General features: G+C 44.5%; 3 protein-coding genes across 5 annotated transcripts in view; all 3 read right to left on the reverse strand.

Moving 5' to 3' along the window:
• myo3a (myosin IIIA) overlaps positions 1-2,687 on the reverse strand; it is a 66,007-nt gene extending 63,320 nt beyond the window's left edge. Inside the window, exon 1 of the mRNA XM_078938267.1 lies at positions 2,554-2,687. The gene's annotated coding sequence lies outside the window, so the exon portion shown is untranslated. The remainder of the gene's footprint in view (positions 1-2,553) is intronic.
• On the reverse strand, positions 161-8,787 carry LOC105356707 (coiled-coil domain-containing protein 106). 2 transcript variants are annotated; one of them, XM_011489092.4, is made up of 7 exons: positions 8,606-8,738; positions 6,494-6,630; positions 4,622-4,827; positions 4,353-4,553; positions 4,062-4,265; positions 2,960-3,741; positions 161-2,728 (listed from the first exon to the last, which is right to left on the reverse strand). In XM_011489092.4, the coding sequence occupies exons 3-6, from the start codon at positions 4,815-4,817 to the stop codon at positions 3,362-3,364; spliced, it is 981 nt and encodes a 326-aa protein (XP_011487394.1). In that variant the 5' UTR covers positions 4,818-4,827; positions 6,494-6,630; positions 8,606-8,738; the 3' UTR covers positions 161-2,728; positions 2,960-3,361. The 2 variants fall into 2 exon arrangements, with proteins under 2 accessions (XP_011487394.1, XP_011487392.1); XM_011489090.4 differs by lacking the exon at positions 6,494-6,630 and having other exon boundaries at positions 8,606-8,787.
• Positions 8,788-10,650: 1,863 nt separating this feature from the next.
• anxa13 (annexin A13) lies at positions 10,651-16,640 on the reverse strand. 2 transcript variants are annotated; one of them, XM_078938268.1, is made up of 11 exons: positions 16,488-16,640; positions 15,770-15,845; positions 15,604-15,698; positions 15,357-15,524; positions 15,252-15,285; positions 14,103-14,182; positions 13,877-13,945; positions 13,701-13,802; positions 13,506-13,581; positions 13,281-13,393; positions 10,651-12,431 (listed from the first exon to the last, which is right to left on the reverse strand). In XM_078938268.1, the coding sequence occupies exons 1-11, from the start codon at positions 16,500-16,502 to the stop codon at positions 12,312-12,314; spliced, it is 948 nt and encodes a 315-aa protein (XP_078794394.1). In that variant the 5' UTR covers positions 16,503-16,640; the 3' UTR covers positions 10,651-12,311. The 2 variants fall into 2 exon arrangements, with proteins under 2 accessions (XP_078794394.1, XP_004081224.1); XM_004081176.5 differs by having other exon boundaries at positions 15,357-15,527; positions 16,488-16,639.
• Positions 16,641-17,647: the final 1,007 nt, after the last annotated feature.

Genomic DNA, 17,647 nt, shown 5'->3' on the forward strand with positions numbered 1-17,647 from the left:
TGGAAGTAAAAAATAGACCAATACAAGCTTAAAATCCAGTTCTGAAGGAAAACCTTTGGATTAAAGATCAACGTTAATTATTCCAGAAATCTTCTTGTATTACTTTTAAAGATGACTGTAAAACTCTACTTAAAAAATCATTTTCCAAACACAAATTAGCTTTTTGGGGGGCTTTTATTCTCGTTTCCTCGCACGCTTTTGTGCCTGAAGGAAAATGAGGAGCCCTGGTTAGATGCTGCTATAAGAAAAGACCATGAAAGACTGAACGTGTTCCCGCCTCCATGTTTGTAGTTCTTTGGAGTTTTCCTGCAGTAACCAGATGTCCGTGACCCACCACCAGGTCTGCAGCCGGATCCGGTGTGTTTGAGCAGAAGAAAGGGCGGCCGTTTGAGTCCACAGCGTGACGAAGGCGGCGAAGGCGTCACAGCCTGGTCGCCTCGATGACGTAAAGACCCTCATGGTTTGTTGTCAGCAGAAGACGGCGTGCGTCACTGCCGAGAAGCACTGGAGGGTGGGGCTCCTTTGTGTGCGCCCAGACTCGCTGTCAGCTGCCGGCGCACCGTGACTCACATGTGCCGACCGACCGCCGCCATCTTTGTTTTAGCAGGAACGAAGTGACAGCGGCTTCGCGCCCTGCAGCCGACCACGGCGAGCCGGCGCTTTACAGGATCCTGCTGGCTGACTCTTCCAGTGTAACCCCCCCCCCCCGCGCTCTTAAGCTTGCAGGACTATCATCCAGCAGCCCCCAATAAATTCTTATCAGCAGCAGCCAGATGGAGCGCAGCAGCAACTCAGACGTGTGGATGTGGCGGCAGAGGAGCTGCGTGGTTTCAGATTAGCATCTCTGCTGGTTTTGTTAGCAGACTCATAATGAGGAGGAGAGCTTCTGCGCCTGAAGGCAAACGCTTCTGCCAAAAGTCTTTCACCAACCTTTCCTCAAAGCCCCCCCCACGTCTGTGGGTTGGCCCTCCAGACAGACGTCAGGTTTTTCTGTTGACCTCCGGAGCCTCCAACCACCACCAATGCTGTGTGGGGTCACGGCGTGCCGAACCTGGACTGGACCAGGACTTCCAGATGACCCTTGTAGAGCGGGTGACCACCACCTACTGTATGTGAGAACTGGAGCGAGTGAAGCTACGTTCACACTTCCAAGTCCGCGTCCTCACGCGTTACGTACTTCCGCGTTCAAAACTCTCACGTCCATGCGTGGCTACGCGAGTTCTTACGACCGTTTTTTCAGGCTCTATGTACAAAACGCGCATCCACTGAACACGCGTTTAAACCAGTTTCAAGTTTGACCAATCAGGGAATTGGATTTTGTAGCGATTTATGGATGGCGTCCCTTTAATTCATGGAAGTGAACTGCCGTTTATGTCCGACTGGAATCTTAGGACACAAAGTCTTTCGTATCGGAATCGGACTGTGAAGGAAAAGGCCTGGAGCGAGATGAACCAGATTGACACCGCTTCGACATTTCACACCAAGGCTTTTCCAACTGTACTAGAAAACAGTGTAGCTTCAGCGTGACGTCATCTATAGAAAATAGTTTACCCCCTGAAGTCAATCCAGTCGCCAGTTTTGAGAAGTAAACGCCGCCATGTTGGAGCCAGACGACGTCAGTAAGCAGCGATTGGTCAGAGTCTATGGCGGTTTCTATGGCAACCACTCTATCCAATCAGGAGGGAAGTTGTTGTAAGGCCACACCCCTACCACTTGAAAGCGGAATCAGGAGAACCCGCCAAAGGTTTTGAATGTTGGATGCGGGGGCCAGCAGGCTCCACCTACTTTTACACAGGCATCTGATTGGTCAGTTTATGACTTGAATAACTCTCACTATGATAGAATGAGCTGTTTATTTCTCTATAGAGGTCTGTGGGATTTTGCCTTCTTGGAGTCAGAAACAGTCTACTTCCTTTTTTGGAATGCCGGGGGAGAACATCCATCCGTGTTTTTCCATTTTCCTATAGCAAAGTGGGCTCGTATCCCTGTTTTGGGGTTTTCTGACATTTAACAATCTTGTTGTTCATGTTTACATTGAACTAAGAGTAAAGGATTAAAATAACTCCTAATTTCACAATCTTCCAGCAGCTGTTTCTCCACACGGGCCAGTCGGAGCTCCAGTCCTTCCTAATCCCTCACCAAAGTTCGCTCACTTTGAACACATTTACTTGCTTCATTAAGGCTGTGATTGGTGGTTATTACGAGCCGCTCGGCGCCAGAACAGTCCAGCTGCTCTTTTTGTCAAGGTCAGGAAAAACAAAGGTGGGCCGGGAGGAGGCGGAGGGAGTTCTGAGCCTCATCGGTGACGTGGCACCTGCAGCCAGAAAAAGGCACAAAATGGAGTCCCAGCTGGCCTCACAGCGCAGCCAAAAGAGCGGAGGGAGGAGGGGAAGCAGCTTCAGGCTCCATTAGGCCCCCTTCCCGGTCTCCGTGAGCTGCACCACGCCGACTCATTACCACCAAATTCTGCGCTTCCACCCCTGAGGGTCTGCAGCTGCACCGCGCCGACCGGCGAGGCCTGAGCGGGAATGAAGCTTCCAGAACACCTCGTACCTCACAATCAGCGTTTCTGCGGAAAACCATTCAACCTGGACGTGGGGGTAGAGGTGGTGGGGGGCAGAAGGGACATGCCTCAGGAGATTGGAAATGGAAGGTCGGGACGGCGAGCAGACCAGCGTGCGCCCGTCCCTCTCCTACCGCCAGCACCACACTTCCTCCTCAGCTTGAGCTGAAAAGACGAAACAAAGAAGAAGAAGGAATGATGAGAAATGACTGAATGAGTTCATAACACAGAGGGGTGGGGGGCGGAGGAGACAGGCAGCGTGGGATTGAGACTGACAGTCTTGGGCAAAGAGAAACCGCACGGGAGCAGACCTCGTAATGACTCGGCACGAGCCATTTGTCACTCTGGGAGAACAGAAAAGAGCGGGAAACGGTGACGCGTCGCACTGACACTTACCATCAGGCCAGGACGGGTCTCCATCCGAAAAGGGAAGCCCTTCCAGGACGCGGCGGCCTCCGTGGGGAGAGTTTCTCAAAGATTTTCTTCATTTACACAACAGAAAACATCTCATTTGTTGGTTTAGCAGTTTATAGTTCAGCAGATCACTTGGGAGCGCAAAAAAGTCACTGAATAGGTCTAACAAATACCCCCCCCCCCCCCCCCCCACCTCTAGCAGTTTAAAATAAAATGGCAAATGGTTTGGGCTTGTTTCAGATTTAGGTGGTGCTGCCATCTAGTGGGCGTTTCTACTCCTACACAAATTAAAATGTTAAAAAAGATTTTTTTTACAGATAGAAATGTGCATTTTCAGAAAAGAGCAGAGGAGTCCTTTCCAAACAATGTCATTCCATTGTTCTATCAACCTATCAAAATGCTGTCTGCCCCGCCCCCTAGTGACTGCAGGTGAGAATGCAGCGCCCTGGACCTTTTCCCAGAGATGGGCAGAAGCTCGCCGTTGGCTTTCATCTGCTCTATTTTCCTGGAGAGTTCGGCGTCGCTGTCGATGACCAGCGTGCACCTTTGGGCGTAGCTGACCAGAGTCTCTTCTCCCTGGCGAAACATCCCCACCAGGGGAACCATGTCTTTGCCGGCCAGGTGGAGCTCGGCGATGGATGCCGTGTTGGCGATGGTGTTGCGGTCGATTCCCAGATGGCGGAAGGCTTCGCTCATGCTCTTCTTCTTGACGAAGGCGGAGAGGACTTGTTTGTAGCGATGGATGACGTACTGGACGCCGGTGGCTGAAAAAAAGCAGCAGAGAACGTTATTTAATCTTTAAAAATGTAGTTTTTCTGGTTATATTGTCTTCTTTAACACCTTTATTTTCTTTTTTAAAGAAGCAGATTTTTAATTTGGACTGCAGAAGAACTTCAGATGAAAGGTTAGGAACTGATCTGACCTGTTCATCTTGTGGTTCCTAAAGTATGTTTTTCTAGAATGGTTCAGCATTTGCTTGAACAGACGAGCAGCACGTTTACTGGATTTGTTTGTTTTTGAAATAGTAAACTCTGGGAAGGGTTTTGATTTTTATGTGCAGTTCGTTCCTCTTCCTGGCGTTCACCTCTCTTCCTGCTGTAGTCTTTGCTCCTCTTCTTCTTCTTGTCCTTGTGGTGCCTCTTCCTCCGGTGGTCGCTGGAGGCCGCGGACACTTGGGAAGACTCGGACTCCTCTGAGCTGCTGCCGTCGCTGCTGGAGGACCTGGAGGAGGCCCGTTCCCGTTTCCGGGACTTGTTCTCCGGATGCGGCGCCCTGCTGGGTTTGGGGGCTGGGGGGGGGGGGGACACACACACACACAGTGGTATTCAGGATCAGGCGGATTGGCGGCATCTCCGGTTTTGCCGCAGTAGCTGACCTTCCATCGCCGGCGTGAAGGTGGGCACGCCGCGGTTGCTCGTGAGGTTCTCGATTTGGCTGCGCAGGAACTTGCGGTCCTGCATCAGGTCCTCCACCTGCCTCTCCAGCGCGGCGATGCGCTCCTGTTTGCTCTCCAGCATGCACTGCAGCTTGGTGATGGTCAGCAGCACCCTCGGCGGGAGGCCTTCGCCGTGCGAGGCTGCGGGAGGACAGACACGTCACAACGGCGCAGAGAAGACGGCGTGCCGCGGCCTCGGCGGCGCTCACCGGACGCGGCGCTGCTGGGGGTGTTGTCCTGCACGGCGTCGGAGGGGAAGCTCTCCCACTTGATGACGCGCAGCTCGTCCTGCTCCTGCTTCAGCCAGGACGGCGAGCCCAGCCGCTCCTTGGTCCTCACCGAGCTCGAGTCGATCTCCACGCACGGCGAGTACGCCGACGGCTCCTGCTGCCACACGGACGACATCTCTGCACACCTGAGCGGGGATGACAGATCAATCAACCAGCTCCATCTCTCAGATTCTTTCACACTAAAAGTCCCACCGTCTTTTGTGCCATTTCCAACGCGTTCCTAGTTCATTTATATCACTTTTTCATACGAAATGTGTTCGTCTGCTCCTGATTCACAGCGATTTGAATGAAGAGAAACTCAGAAAGGCAAATTTCAATCTTAATTTCCTTCCTCCATGTCCTCCATCATTAGAATAATGTCACAGGAAGACGGCAAAAAACACAATTTTCATTTGGATTGCAACAGAAGATGCAGTTAAAAATGAACCACCAAGATGGTCAGAAACAGACGGAAAGAAAAAAGTTTCATTAAACAAAATCTGCTGTTGGGAAACAAGAAAAAACATCTCAAATTTCAAAATAAAAGCAGAATGTCCAACAGCAGAATTTAGCAGATATTTGGCTTAAATTGATGGAAAACATGCAAATAGATGGTCTAGCACTCTGTTTTGAGGTTGATAATGTATTTTCACTGAGGAAACTTTATTTTGAAGGAGGCCACTGGACTCCAGGAAAGTCCTGAGGGAACCCTAAACTGATAAACTCTGGATTTTGTTCAACTTGACTCAACATTAACCTTCAGTTGTCGTCATTTTCAAACGTTCAACCACTGCATGAAAAACTTCATCAGGAACTACGAGTAAAATTAAATTGAGAGTTTTTGATATTTATTAAATAAGTAGTTGATAAAATAAAACCTCCAGATCTGACATGGCAGTTTCTGCTCATTATGGAATAAATAAACACGAGAGTTCATTTATTGTCTCCTTCAGATCAGATTGGATTATTATCACTTTGGAAGTGAACAAATGGATGGAATCACTGCTGAGTTGGTCGTATGACTGAACGTCTCAGGCTTGGTGGAACCATCAAAGCTGCTGCTAGAACCTCACACCAGGTTGGAACAAAGAACCGTGTCCACGCTGACCTCCACAAACGCATCTATGTTAACGTTTAGCCAAACACATTTTTACGTCGCGTGAAAAAAAAAAAACCAAAGACAAGGAAGACGAGACATCGGGGTGTGGGCTAATGTGCGGTTTCCAAGGCAACCACTGTTTCCACTTGACCGAGGAGAGCTGATGTCCTCCATCGCATCGGCGGCGTGGACAAGAGTTCATCTCATCTCGTCATTTAACAGTTATGACTTTTGTCTCGTAAATTCTGTGACTTTAAGGTGGTCATTTAAAAAAAAAAAAAAGTTCTCCATCGCAGCTCCGGGACATCATTTAATTTTTATTTGTTTCTTTTTCTTTTTTTACAAAGAAGTACCTTCCACTTGTTTACATAGTAAATCTGTGATGCACAACAGTCATATTACCAGATATTCTTTAAAAGTGTTCTAATAATAATAATAATATTAATAATAATGAATTGAACGTTTGTTTTTTCTTCAGTGTTAAATGATTCAGGGAATAAAGTGAACTCCAACAGACAGTGGGAGAACTGGCTTTCCATCTTCAATCTAAAGTAAACCTGCTGAGAAACTTTCCAGAAGTACAATTTTTATTTTATCTATTTTTACTAAAAGTTCCTTGAGTCACTCAGCACAAAGGAAGCAGCTTCAATCATCAAAACATTTCATGAAAAGTGCCTCAAAGTGGCAGAAACAGGTCTTCCAGGTCAGCGTACCTGCTGGTCCTTTAGGACGGCCTTCTTCCACAGTAATGCATGTTTTCCTGAGACTAAACCAGCCGCCGCTCAGACCTGAGGCTTTCCCCGACTGCCGTCCACAAACGCAGCTGCTGCCGAGCTTCAGCTCTCCACACCTGTTCAGGTGAGACGGCTTTTTCGTGACTGATTAATGCCGTTAACGGTAAAGAATGCTTTATTTTCCAACCATGGCAGAGAGGAGTGATCCAACCTTTGTACTCAATAGCACAAAGATAATAAAGACCGACGTCATTCATTAAGCCGCTCATGCCCGAGGCGTCCACCGTTATGAGCCACGGCGTCCAGCATCAACAGAAAACGACGAGTCATGATAAGAATCTGAGCTTTTTAAATTCACTTTGACGTGTTTTTCTTTTTTAGGGTTCATGTTTTCCATGTTCTGCTTTAGTTGGGTTAAAGGCTGCAGGATTTACGTCGAACCACTCCAAGGTTCTGGTCGTGAGCAACGCGAAGGACTTTGAGAAGTGTTTGATCACGGACGTCTGAACCAACGTGCAATAATAAATCAAAGAGTCGAATATAATTTCAAGAAATGAGACGCCTGGGATCTGCTCCAAAAGTCGGAAGTGACCCTGGTTTTCAGCAGAGTTCTGACCTGCAGACAACTTGACCTCAACTTTCAGCGCCGCTGATATCAGCTGAAGGACCTGAATCTACTGTCTGCAGACATAAACGCGAAGAGAATATAAACTCTGTTAAACCAGAAGAACGGCTGTTAATCAGCAGAAGATGGAAAACAAACCTTTTATTTCACAGCATTACCCGATTATAACAATAGAAAAAAAGCTTAATCAATTATTAAAGTTGCTTAAATTGATTGATTTCTAATGATATTACTTCACTTGCTCCAAAAAGTGAAAAACTGATTCATGATTTTTCCTAATGAACCATAATTTGCACCTATTTTTAACTTTTGATACTTGATCAATTGATGCTATGAAGATTTTTGAAACAATGTTTTGTCTATTTTACTTTTTAATCATATTCAGGATTTTTCTAATGAACATAATCTGCATATATTCAGTTTTATGTCTAATTATCCTCAGTTTGATACGTCAATACCTGATGATTGTAATGTTTTTGTGTATTATTCTTATTTGATTTCAAATCTAAATCAAATGAACATGGTAGGAAGAGTAGAACCTGCTCCGGAGGCCAAGGAGGATAGATGTCTGGATGCATGTGAAGCTGTGAGGTCAAAGGTCAGGAAAGGCTGAGATTGATTAACGGCGTCTACAAGAACTCAGCTGTTCCGCTGAAGTCCAGAAACTCTTGAGGCGAACAGTAACGCATGTTTTCCTAGAAGGAGAATCTGCAGGGTTGAATGCTGTGTTGCTGAATGAAAATGAAACTTAAAGGGTAACAATTGGCGAGCTTCTGCACCAAGGATTCCCCATTTATTTCAATGGAGACAGAAATCCTGGAATATCTGGTAAAGTTCAAGGATTTAAAAGACCAAAAGTCATAGCTGGAAAAAGATGAAAGAGCGGAACACTTGAATAGTTGAATAATTAGAATAGCTGAAAAATTGTAGGCACCAAAAAAAAATGGAGGAAGATGCTAGAAGAGAGAAAGAGAACCAGGAAAACAATGATTTATAGCATTCAACCAATAAACTGCACCAATGATAACAAGAAGCTAAAAGTCTAGATGTTTTTTGTCAGTGTGGAGCTCCACAAACATCATGTCAGGTCTCTGGAAGAACCAGACATCTTTGTTTACCTTTTACCTGAAGCGTTTCTGACACACCTGGATTCAAACCGGAGCAGAAATCTGTGTTTACGTCCCCAAATCAGCAGAGAGAAACTGCTGACTCATCAAAGCGGAGAAGCACGCTTTTACATCTAACACAGGTTCGAACCCTCTTTCTAGACCTGACGCACAGTCCGCGACCCGTCTACTGTTTGTATTAGCGTCACATCACAGGTTCAAACCCCCTCCCCGGGAAATCGAATCTACAACGAGAGCGGTTTTCATTTCTGTGGGTTTATTAGCTCAAGATGGATGCTAACGACAAGCGGTTACCAGCAGAACCGGATGAAAAGGACGGACAGAGAGTGAAATCAGCACCTCCGGGGGAGTCCAGCGGCGGTTCGGCGGCTCTGCCTCCTTCAGGTGGACTCTCCGGTCGACGGAAACGCCGAGTTTCTTAGCAGAACCAGCGGAGACGAGCGGAAAAATGCCGCTAACATGCTTCTCTGGGAGAGGGGCGGAGCCACGTAGCACAGCGGCGCTGCCTTCATGGGCTGCATGGAAATTTGAAACCCATTACAATAACAGTTATTCGACTGGTTTTCATGGTTAGAAGGAAGAAACTATTAATAATTTTACATTTTAAATAAACCAATTTACAATGAATTTGTTCAGTCTAAAAAGTATATTGTATTCTTCTAACTTAAACAAATTATGTTATATCTTCTTATAACATAAATTTGTGGGATGATTTAATCCTGCATGAATCTTAAACTTATCATGACGGACTAAATCAAACTCATAAAGGACTGGGGAGGAGCTTAAATTTCCGAGTTGCTGAGAAGGCAACAAGGTAGCGGTATTATTAAAGGGGCGTGTCCGTCTAAGACTCCTCCTCCCATCACAAGAAAACACGAAACAAAAAATGTTTCCTGAAATGATCCTGATATCATTTCAGGCATTAAAGACAGCAGAATAAACACTTAAACTTCAGAGTAATTTTCTTTATTAAAACTTGAAAAACATTTTAATGGTGGTCGTAAGATTCAACATTTGTTAAAACAAAAAAGGAAGAGAAATAAAGAAAAGGCTAAAAAAAGAAAAGAGTTCAAATATGTTTATATAAACCATTAAAATAAACGAAAGAAAGATGAAAAAGGCAAACATGTTTATATATAGATATGTCAAACCTAGGTAAAGACCCACTGCAGTAAAAAATTGTGTTTTTGATATGTTCTTTTGGCATTTCTCTGATGATGGAAGACATTTATAAAGAAAATTAAGCTCAAAATTACATTTGTTTATTTCTTTATGTGAATCAGGAGCAGAGGTCGTATTTGAGATGAAGAAAATAGATTAAAAGATGATCGGAGTGGAATTTTATGGTCATAAATAACTAAAATAAAGAAATGTGTGTTTATGCCTGCTTTTTCTTATCTTCCATGATTTTTGTTTTTGTTCTGTTTTTTTGCCTAAAATAAACCAATCAACAGAAACAGATGAGAAAAGATTTTTCGAAGCATAAAAACGGCCGTAGCCAGTATTTCTGAAAGTTCCTCCAGGTAAGCGGAACGTCATATCATGTTCTTGCTGAACCAGAAGATGCAAAGCTGCATCTAGAAGCAGCGATTTCTTCAGGAACTCGGGATGGTTATGACACACTTCCTGTTTGAGGCTGGTTTGCAAAATAAAAGCTGGAAGCTGGAGCCAGGTCAGTTCATCAAGTGACCAGCAGGTGGTTTGTTCCATTAACAAGTTGGCAAAATGAAAGTAAAATGTTACACTTAATAAAAGCAGAAATAGACAGAAGTCAGGTGTGATATAAACATCTATATCAGGGGTGTCAAACTCATTGTCACCAAGGGCCACATCTGCATAGCAGCTGTCCTCAAAGGGCCAGATATAACTTATACATGTAACTAAATGTTATGAAAAATAAACGTAACTACTCCTAAATGTTAAACAACTAATTTATGTATTTGTAGTAACTTTTGAAAGGGACAATTACAGTTGCATAGAAAACATGTTTGCTTGTTCCTCTAACATAAATCCTTTTCAATTAGATTCTGTCAGGTTAGATTATATGGACAGTGTTTAAGTCCTGATGTATAGTTGCCCAATCTGATATTTCAAGTCAGATTCCCCCTAGATATGAATAAATACACACCAATTTTTATTTTTTTATTTTAAGAAATCAAAAACTTTTATGCTTTCGGGGGCCACATAAAATGACATGGGGGGCCACATTTGGCCCCCGGGCCTTGAGTTTGACATGTGTGATCTATATTTTATAAAAAAAATAATGAACCACTACGTATTTGTTCCTTCAGAGATCAAGGTTTGTGATTCTTATGTGACTATAGAACCCTCAACTCTGCTTTATAATGGTTGGACACATCCAGGACAAACACTGAAACATTAAAAACTTTTTTCAGGTTTTAATATTAAAAGCATGATGCAACTACCAACTTTACAAGAAGTTGGGTTAGAAATCTTTAATATATTTTGGCTACAGACAGTAAAGTATCTGCTGCTATACTGAGAAACAACATTACATGTGGAAAAACTACGGTGTTATTTTTAATTATAATAGACACGCTACTGAAGACACTCAACTCCCCCAATATTTATATTAATTTACTCTGTTAGTCATTAAATACAATGTGTGGAAAATAAAACGTGAGCAGTACTTTGACTTAGTAGTACAGAATAGTTATAGTAAAATAGTTTGATTGACAGGAAACAGGAAATGCCTCAGAGCGATCAGCTGTGAATTCATCGACCTTTGCACATCCTTCATGACACCGACTCTCAGACCTTCAATCCAGACTTACAAACTCTGCAGAAACTCCAAGTGGGGGTTTGCATAATTCATGACCACGGCGTGGAAGAGCAGCAGCATAAAGAACGATGACATCACAGAAATTAAGACGACCCTCTTCAGGTCCTGGTGAAGCTACGGCGTCACGCCGACCTAACGGAGCGGATCGGTGTGACGTTAATGGGTCCCCCCTGAACGCATCGCACGGCCGAAAACTGGTTCAGACCTGAATCTACGTGGAAACGGAGAAACGTCGAGGTTCTTTACGTGAAAAGTTCACAGATTGAACCACGTTAAAACCACGGAAGGAGGACGACTAAACCACGCAAAGAACACCTAAACCGAGTATTGCGGTGTTTATATGCAGTTCATTAGTGTCTTGTGTATCATATATGTCATTTGAACGTGATATGACCGCCGTATACGTGACATAAAAGTTATACATCGGTGCTTCACGCGTGAAACGTCAGTTAGACAAACATGGAACGGCCGTGGAAAGACACAAATCACACACAATTAGGTAAGATTGACGTAATAATTGCGGATAAACTATGAAAAGTATGCATAACATGCGGAATTCCCAACCGAGGAACCGTAAATCACGCATGGATCACGAAAAACTGAAATTTCCTACGTGGAAAAAAAATGCACAAAGTTAACTTTGGCGGAACGCAAACAATCCGGCCGACTGCGGCATGCTGGGACATTTTTACTGGAGTGGGAGGGGCTTAGCACACCTGAACAATCCCAACGATAAAGTGTCTTTATTGGAAAAATCTGGACCGATGAAAATTATTTATAGGGTTTTGAGATGATCTCAGTTATAAATGGACACTTTGTACAGAAACTGGAGGGAAGTTAAACCAATAAAATTCTAAATTGTTTTCTAAAAATTTACTGCAGATCTAAAAAGAGTTAAAAATTCAAAAAGTTACTCAGAACTTCCTACGTTTATATGAACAAACTGTAGTTCATGCAGACGTGTAAAAGAATCAGTTTAGAGTCCTAAAAAGGAGGGAAGCTGACCGTCCACCACCCTGACAGGTGACAATGGACTGAACCAACCACAACTCAGGGGGGGGGTCTTCTCTAGGAGTGTCCGTAAAACCCTACAGGTGATCAAGCCCCACCTACACCCACCTCTAGCCACGCCTCTACCTACAGGAAAGTGCTAAATTAAAAAGGTCACTTATTTATTTTTAATCTTTAACCTTTTCCATGTGAAAAGCGTCACCGGCCCCCCCTCCACCCCCCCTTCTGCTCTCAGTGGCAGATGGCCAGCAGGAGGCGCTTGAAGTCGCCGCCGCACTCGTCCCGCAGCGCGTCTTTCAGCGACACGTCGTACTTTTCCAGGTACATGTCCTTGATGGTCTCCAGGTCAAACTGTGGGGAAAAAGAACAAACTTCGGGATCCCGTTTCGTCCCATAAACGCCACAGGTGCCCCCCCCCGCCTGAACGCCTCCGCTAAGCCTTGAATCCCACGCAGGAAGCAGCTGACTTACGATAACTGCGCCAACGATTGAAGAGTTACGGTTGGTCAAAGACGTGTCAATACTAGAACGAAAACATCTGATGTTTTCAAAGAGGACATAATTATTCCGTCCGCAGCAAGAAATGAATCAAACTCTACTCGACAAACCTCATATCAATGTGTCATGTAGGGTGTGAGTTCAAATATGTCTATTTATGATTAAGAACAATCATATAAAATAAAGTATATCGTCTTTTTCCTTTGTTTTTATACATTAAGTGGCTTAAACTTGCAAAACAAAGTATATTTACCCAGAAAAATGTGGTTTAACTTGGATGAAAACTGTGTTTTTGGTGTTTTTAACAACTTATAAACAAAAACAAGAAAATTAATCTTATAATTGCATTTCTGAGGATTTCTAAATGCAAATTGTTGTGAATCAGGAGCGGATAAAAAGAAAATTACGAATGAAAAAGAGCTTAGTTGTGATGTAGAAACTATGCTGGCTGGACCCACAGCCTCCCTGCTCCAAGCTCTGAGCAGTGGGCAGGAGAATGGGGGCGGGGCTTCTACAACTGCAGAAACTATGTCCTTTTTTAGCCTTTGGCGAAAAACAGCATTGAGACGAACGTAGATGTAATCTGCGTTTTATTGAGGTGAAGGTTTAATCTGTGTAAACATTCTAGGAATGAATAGCAGCTTTCATGCTAAAACGCAAAGGATGCTTTAGGCCCCTCCCCCTCATGTCTGACAGGGTTACCTCGGAGCGACACACGATGATGCGCGTCAGCGTGTCCTCGTCGGTGCCCACTCCTTTCATGGCGTCGTGCAACCGCCTGGCGAAGAAGAGCTGCGGGTTTTTGGCGACCCTCACTGCAGGAGAAGAAGAACAACCGTCTTCACGCGGACTTGGGAAACCCGACCCCGGACCCCGGGGTCGCACGCCGCCGTCCCCGCTCTGATGAGATACTTAGATCTTCCTCACCCAGAGCGGTGTAGCATCTCTTCAGGGTTCCAGTCGTCTCGTTGTCGATGGCGTCCAGGATTTCAGTTCCAGAGAGCTGCAGAAGAAGACATCAGCATCTGAGGAGGTCCGGTTGCGCCCGTCATTCCTGCAGACTCTCTGGTAATCGACACGACCAGGCGCTCTCGTGTTCAGACAGGGACTGCACAAACACACCTGCTCGTATATCTTGAACGTAGCTTGAAGCTGCAGGTAGTTCCGGGTGGCCAGGATGTAGCTGAAGGTGGATTCGTCCGTCCCAAAGCGGCCCTCTCCAGCCTGCGCATTCCCGCGTTTGCACACGTCTCAGTTTCCGCATCATCACCAGGTTTCCCCTCAAATCCAAACCGTACCTCAAACAGAGCCGTGGCATCCTGCTCCGCCAGGTCCTCGTCCACCAGGTAGCTCTCGTCCCTGTTGCCCTGGAGGAAGAGGAGCGCCTCAGTTCCGCCGCAGCAACACGACCCGGCCTCGGCTGAGGTCATGAGGCCACGGCGAGCGTGAAAGTGAGCTGAGCGAAAGTGAGCTCAGTTTCAGTGCAGCGGCTCGCTTCCACCCGACACACTCAAGGCCACTGACCTGCAGGAGAAGGGTGAGGAGGTTCCTGACGTCGCCGCTGGTGTCTCCTTCGATGTCCGCCTCCAGGTCGCGTTCATGCACTGCGGGACAGAAGAGCGATTAGCATTTCCTTTCATCTGCGCCTCCTCTGGACTTATCAGGACGCTTCCTGGAAAGTTATCTCCGCTAGAAAGTTTGACATCAATGATTAAAGGAGGTTTCCTGGTTCGACCTGCTTCCCTCGTGACCCGGATTAAACCATGAACTCCTCCGTATGTTCAAGTCAGACTCCATGGTAGCCTGCATGATACCTGCAGCTATTTATGTCTATCTACTGTTGGGAGTCATTATGTCGAGAAGACAGCAGCATTTTCCAATCTAACCTGTAGATTTGATATTTTCATGTACCGTAAATTTTTTGGTCTTTTTTTCTGTTTTTTTGTATTGCGGAAAATTAATCAAAATAAATCAAATCAATAAATAAATAAAAAAAGTAATACCAGCAAGCCTGAAGGGATGTTTGTTAAGAGCATGAGGTTCGTTTGGACGTCTAAAGTCTTTTAACTATAGTTTACTTTTGTTAGTTGTTGTATTTTGCAATTCTTCTTCTTATTATTTTTTTTAACTTTTCAACCAAATTGTTTCCATCTGGAGTAAAACAATTAGAGTTTATGCATTTTAAAGACTATAAAAGTATGGGATTTCAAAATAAAAGCAGTAAGAAACTTGTAGAAGTCGTATATTTTCAACACTATAACTACAGAAACAATATTTTAATCAAAACTAATAAGAAAATATGATTTTATTAGTCCTATAAGATGATAATTCAGTCTTAATTTGGTTTTAATAACATTTGTCACAGAATCCAATTATCAGAATTATCAAGGATGGTATCATGAAACCCTTTGGTCCATTTTTCCTCTTAACTCTTGATCATCATTTGTTCTATAATTAGTTGATGTTTTTTCAATTCCGTTACGTCAGAAGTCACGTGGTCGCGATGACTCGCTGCATTTCCTGCGTCGGTCATGGGAAGTGAGGCCGGATGGGCCGTGAACAAACAGAGTGTGACTGTGGGCGGAGCTACAGAGGATGCATGAGTCATCGCTCCATCAGTAATGACTGATGAGCTTCACAACATCTGAAGAACAAGCTTCAAAGCTGGCTCACCCTGAAAGTAAGTTTCCTTAAACATGGCGATGTCCTGTGGGGGAGAAAGAAGAAGGTCAGACTTGGGGAGCGCGCAGACGGGGATGGGCGTGCTCGACGGCGTACAGCGTTGGTCGCCGTGCAGAGGATCTCCACCAGGACGTCCTCGTCCGTGCCCGGGCCTTTCATGGCCTTCCTCAGCTCCTTCACGGCGTAAACCACGGGCGGGTCCAGCATGGCGAGGATGGCCTTCTCAAAGTTTCCAGACAGTTCTTTCTTTAGGACGTCCACCAGCTCCTGCAGCCAAACGATAACACCTTAGGACGCCGTCCCAACGCCGTCCGGAGCCTTGAGAGCAAAGAGCAGCACTCACATCGTCGTACTTCTCAAAGTACGCGTGTTTTATCTCCTGACGCTGAGCCCAGCTGCGGTTCGCCAGAACGTCTATGATGGCCTGCTCGTCGGTTCCTGTCGACATAAAGACAAGACTCCTGAGAGCACGCTCCCCACGCGGCGGCGGCCTCTGGGTGGAGACTCACCGAGGCCTTTGCAGGCCTTTCGGATGGCCTTGATGTCCGCCACCACGTCAAAGTCCTCAGCGGGAAAAACTGTGGGCTGGAGAGACAAAGCAGCTGACAGTCCGCCGCTCACACGGCTTTCATTACGCCCACTGACAGCATGAAGGGCGGGGGCGACTGTGCCTCAGGGGCCAGAGGTCCCCATCAGGGTCACAAAGATGAGGTCAATGAAGAAACAGGATCGATTTGACAGGAAATAAGTAAAAACAAAAGCAGCAGCATGGAGACTTTGTTTTCTCAACATTTCACTGGCATTTAAATGTTCAGTCTTCTTAAGAAAGGCGGAGTTCAGAGGACAAATATTTAAAAAATACATTTATATTTTTTAAATCTTTTAGGATTTTATTTTGAAAGAAAAAAAGCGTTATAAGCCCCTCCCCCCGTTCCCATAAATCCCTCTGTCGGGGTAACGGGGCTGTAATGAATTCCACTCAGTCTCTTCTATGTAAAATGTAAAATGTAAAACTAAACACAAGTCTATTAAATATCCTAATTTATTCATCTTCCTTCCACAAAATGAAATTCACAACGACGAAAGAATGAAAAGTCGGAAAAAATGAACAAACACCGACGTTTCCCGAAACGGGAGCGGAAAAAATGATCAGAGTGAGACGTCGCGCTTCTGATTTGGAGAACTCACGCTTAGATGTGGATTGTGGGTTTAAAGGAGGACTCTCACCTGGCAGTTTCCCATCTTCAGGCGCGTCCTCGGCGGCGGCAGTGTGCGGGATGAATGGAGGGGCAGGGTTTGCGGGAAAATGGCTCCTCTGCGGGGTAAAGTGCGGAGGCCGAAGGAGGACGAGACTACTGACCGTGACGTCACGGGGGGCCGTTAACCATTTCAAGTCATCTGAGAATGTCATTTCTGTGCCAAAAACTACTGGAGGTGTTTTGTTCCTTACAGTATTTGGAGAAAAGTCTGGAGTGTGACTCAAAAATGTATGATAAATATTAAGATTAAAGAAGTTTCTTTTAACCCTTGTGCTATCCTATGGGGTCAAGATGACCCGATCCTTACTTTGACGTGTTCTCCCTACCATGACAAAGGTGGATAAAGGTGGAAAGATTTCATGTAATCCATGGACACCAGTGAAGATCACAAATCATTGAAGAAAAAAGGTTCAGAGCACTGTCTAGTGGGTCTAGATGACCCAACCCCCAATGTTAAAGTGCCTAGGATAGCACAAGGGTTAAAAGAAAGCCCAAATTTTACCCCACCAATCAATTCATGCTGAGATACATGAAAACAATTGATCCTGACTTTACCTTCTGTAAAGAAAACTCACAAACAATTAACCATCTTTTTTGGATTGTACTGAAAGTAGACTTGTTTGAAAAAAAGTGTTTACATTATATCAAAGAACATATTCCCCCCAACTTCAGCCTGAAATTTGAACATATCATTTTTGGCTTTTAAGTAAAAATGTGGACTCAAGTAAAAAAAATCTCCTAATTAATCTTATCATTATATTTGGCTAATTTTATATCCATAAATGCAAATTCTCATCTTCTCTTTTCTTCCCCATATTAATAAAACAAATTGAAACACTGTACTATTTCTAAAAGCCTTAATCAGAAAGCTGTATGTTTGTATGAATGTTTTTGTGTCAAATGCATGTTCTATGTATGCTCCCCTGGGATATTTGAATTTTATTTTGTAAAATTGTGTTTTGTACTGTATGAATGATGAATCAATGAATGTGCTTCCATTTTGTGCAATAAAAAAAAAACCTCGGCTGAGACTTTTATAAAACCCAACAGAAGAAGAAAAGAAGAAAAAAAGTTAAAACACCATGGAAAAATCTTTTAACCGTCTAAATTATGGGGCCCACCTGAACT

Source organism: Oryzias latipes, chromosome 20 (assembly GCF_053564925.1).
Source record: "Oryzias latipes strain Hd-rR chromosome 20, Olatipes_Hd-rR_3.1".
NCBI classification, from domain to species: Eukaryota; Metazoa; Chordata; class Actinopteri; order Beloniformes; family Adrianichthyidae; genus Oryzias; species Oryzias latipes.